Genomic DNA, 3,884 nt, shown 5'->3' with positions numbered 1-3,884 from the left:
TAATATTCCTGGCCATCAAAGCATTTCCTAGGTTTCAGAATCAGAAACAAAAAAGGAGCCTGCCGTCAACTTGCACGGTCGACGGATGAATCGTCGGACGCAACCACTCGCAGGGCCAGTCGATCCGATCCGGTGGCTGGAAAGATCGGCCAGTCGAGCAGAAAGAGCTAGCGGGGAGCGGCCCTATGTGACAATATTTCTATGCACGCCCACCAAACCCAGCCAACCACTATGACTGGGTGACCCCCTACCATGCACGCCACCACGAGCAGGCCAGGAGCACTGCCGCCGGCCGTTTATATAGTCACTCCAACCCTAGCTACTCATGTCACTCAGCACCTCCATCCACTCTCTAGCCAGCGAGCTAGCGATCCATCTCCCTTGCAGCTCCTGCAGAGTTCGATCTAGCTTTACATAGCTAATCGATCGCGGAGTTGAAGTGTGGCCAGCAGGAAGCTAGCTAGCTGCACAATGGGAATGGATGCTCGCCGCCTCCGGTGCGCCTCGCCTGCATGCCTCCTCCTGGCCTTCCTCCTGGCCATGCCGGGCCTCACCGCCGGCCTCACCCGCCGCTACACCTTCAACGTGACCATGGCGACGGTGACGCGGCTGTGCACGACCAAGAGCATCCCGACGGTGAACGGGCGGTTCCCGGGGCCGAGGATCACGGTGCGGGAGGGCGACCGGCTCGTCGTCAACGTCCACAACAACATCAACAACAACGTCACCTTCCACTGGCACGGCGTGCGGCAGCTGCGCAGCGCCTGGGCGGACGGCCCGGCCTACATCACGCAGTGCCCCATGCGCCCCGGCCAGAGCTACGTCTACAACTTCCGCATCGTCGGCCAGCGCGGCACCCTCTGGTGGCACGCCCACTTCTCCTGGCTCCGCGCCACCCTCCACGGCCCCCTCGTCATCCTCCCGCCCCGCGGCGTCCCCTACCCCTTCCCCAAGCCCTACCGTGAAGTCCCCCTCATGCTCGGTACGTCTCCTAGACTCCACTGTCCGCCATTTTTGTCACTGTGTGTGCTTCACCGACTGTAACTTACTAACGTGACTGCTGGTCGGTTGGCAGGTGAGTGGTTCAACGCCGACCCGGAGGCGGTGATCAAGCAGGCGCTGCAGACCGGCGGGGGGCCCAACGTGTCCGACGCCTACACCTTCAACGGCTTCCCTGGCCCGACGTACAACTGCTCGGGCGGCGCCAACAGCACGTTCAAGCTCAAGGTGAAGCCCGGGAGGACGTACATGCTGCGGCTCATCAACGCGGCGCTCAACGACGAGCTCTTCTTCGCGGTGGCCAACCACACGCTCACCGTCGTGCAGGCGGACGCCAGCTACGTCAAGCCGTTCGCCGCCAACACGCTCGTCATCTCGCCGGGGCAGACCATGGACGTGCTCCTCACCGCGGCCACCAACCCGTCCTCCACGGCCTTCGCCATCGCCGTCGCGCCCTACACCAACACGGTGGGCACCTTCGACAACACCACCGCCACCGCCGTCCTCGAGTACGCCCCGCAGCGGCCCGCCGCGCTCCGGGGCCTCCCGGCGCCGCCGCTCCCGCGGTACAACGACACGGGCGCGGTGACCAACTTCTCGTCCAACTTCCGGAGCCTGGCGAGCGCGCGGTACCCGGCGCGGGTGCCGCTGAGCGTGGACCGGAGCTTCTTCTTCGCCGTGGGGCTGGGCGCCGACCCGTGCCAGAGCCCGGTGAACGGGACGTGCCAGGGGCCCAACAACACCCGGTTCGCGGCGAGCATCAACAACGTGTCGTTCGTGATGCCCAAGACGTCGCTCCTGCAGGCGCACTACAGGCGCCGGTACTACGGCGTGCTCGCGGCCAACTTCCCCGCGGCGCCGCTGCGCAAGTTCAACTACACCGGCACGCCGCCCAACAACACGTTCGTGACCCACGGCACCCGGGTGGTGCCGCTCGCCTTCAACACCTCCGTGGAGGTGGTGCTGCAGGACACCAGCATCCAGGGCGCCGAGAGCCACCCGCTGCACCTGCACGGCTACGACTTCCACGTCGTCGGGACCGGGTTCGGCAACTACGACGCCGCCAACGACACCGCCAGGTACAACCTCGTCGACCCGGTGCAGCGGAACACCATCAGCGTGCCCACCGCCGGCTGGGTCGCCATCCGCTTCGTCGCCAACAACCCCGGTAGGTTATTTTAACCACCTCCACTTGCACTAGCTTCAGGTTGACTTTGTGTTGACTGCTGCAGTATTGATTGAACCGTTGACTTTTTTTGTAGGTGTTTGGATCATGCACTGCCACCTGGACGTGCACCTGAGCTGGGGCCTATCCATGGCGTGGCTTGTCAACGACGGGCCGCTGCCGAACCAGAAGCTGCCGCCTCCGCCCTCCGATATCCCCACGTGCTAGTAGCCTACGGCTCAGATCCTTGGCGATTTTGGTCCATGCGCGCGAGGCACGTTCGCACGCGTGCACGCATACATGCTCAATTTGGTGGTGGTCGAGGAATTCAGCTCGATTGGTTTGGCCTGACTGGATGAATGAATGAATGGTGTGCCCGTTTTTGTGATGTTTGGTTTTCTCTTGGAAAGAAAAAAAGAAAGATTGGTGTAACTGTAAACTTGTAAGCAAGTTCCATGGATGGCGTCGTGTAATTCATGTTTTTTGAAAGGGAATGCTGTTATTCTTTCATTGCACCTTTTCCTTCTCACCCCTGGAACATCTGTTGATTGTTGGGTTCAAGATTACTAGCTAGGCTATGTACATTTATTAGTACTCTTTATAGTGTGTATACAATATTAAATCGTATTCTGGACCAGCTAATGATTTGCGGAAATGTTATTGTGGTGATGTTCGCTGAGAGAGCATGACAAATCGAATGTTTTTCATGGCAATTTATGTTGTCGTGGGGATGACAATTTTCTTTAGCAAACGCGACAAATCCTGTCAAAAAATCTGAATTGGGCCATCCTCACGATAACATAAAATCCTTCGAGCGCCTCGGCCTGCACACAACCAGGGGGAAGGCATGATGCGGGAGCACCTCAAGCAGCAGCACCTGTGCGTCGTGGAGGCACACCCCATGTAGGGGACCGGGCAGCCCTCCGCTTCCTTCTACAAGGCACGGAGGAAGCACTTGTTGTGCATGCAGTGGTGGACCAGTGTGCAGGGATAAACCACTTCGTTGCCTTCTTCGCCGTTCCGCTGCTCATCTTAAAGATCATCTCTAGCAACGCTCTCCATATAATGGACTTGCGCTTCGTCATCGCGGACACGCTATAGAAGCTCGTCATTGACGCCATGTTCCTCATATGGTCGCGCCTCCCCATCACCTTCACCGGCCTTGACTTGTCCGTCGCGCTCTTCTCGTTCGCGACGCTCCCCAAGATGCTTATCATGGGCATCAACGGCGGACCTATGTGTGTTCCTGGGGGCTGTGCCCCCCCCCCCCCAGCTTTCAACCAACTTGTGAAGAATTTTTTGGAAGGGCTTAGATGGGAACTTTTTAGCTCCCCCCTCAAACACTCATATTTTCTCTTTCGCCCCTAGCAGATTCGTTTTAGCTTCGTCAGTGATGGGCATCCAAGATCCAGCTCCTCGTCTGTATGTACAGCCTCCACCCCAACGGCCTCGTGGTGCAGCTCAACGTGCTCCAGTCCATCATCTGGTATATGTACTGTTGTTCCTCTTCGATTTCCACGTCACGTGCATGCTCATCTCGAAGAGGTTCCCGGCGGCCGACATGCGCGTCAACCCTGATGTCTTGTCGCTCGACGACAGCCACGCCAAGGTGCGGGCCAAGATCGCACCCGGTGGGAGGAGGAAAATGGATTGACGATGGGGAGAGGGAAAGGGGATAGGGAAAGGAGAGGATAGAGGAAGAAGATAAAGGGATAGGAAG

At 59.0% G+C, this 3,884-nt stretch overlaps 1 protein-coding gene across 1 annotated transcript; it reads left to right on the top strand.

Moving 5' to 3' along the window:
* Nucleotides 1-320: 320 nt before the first annotated feature.
* LOC123058855 (putative laccase-11) lies at nucleotides 321-2,702 on the top strand. Its single transcript, XM_044481534.1, has 3 exons — nucleotides 321-982; nucleotides 1,076-2,167; nucleotides 2,262-2,702. Exons 1-3 carry the CDS (start codon nucleotides 472-474, stop codon nucleotides 2,390-2,392), a joined length of 1,734 nt encoding a protein of 577 aa, XP_044337469.1. The 5' UTR covers nucleotides 321-471; the 3' UTR covers nucleotides 2,393-2,702.
* Nucleotides 2,703-3,884: the final 1,182 nt, after the last annotated feature.

This window comes from Triticum aestivum, chromosome 1A (genome assembly GCF_018294505.1).
Source record: "Triticum aestivum cultivar Chinese Spring chromosome 1A, IWGSC CS RefSeq v2.1, whole genome shotgun sequence".
NCBI classification, from domain to species: domain Eukaryota; kingdom Viridiplantae; phylum Streptophyta; class Magnoliopsida; order Poales; family Poaceae; genus Triticum; species Triticum aestivum.
The sequence above is the reverse complement of the archived record's forward strand: the minus strand, read 5'-3'. Positions and strand labels throughout refer to the sequence as shown.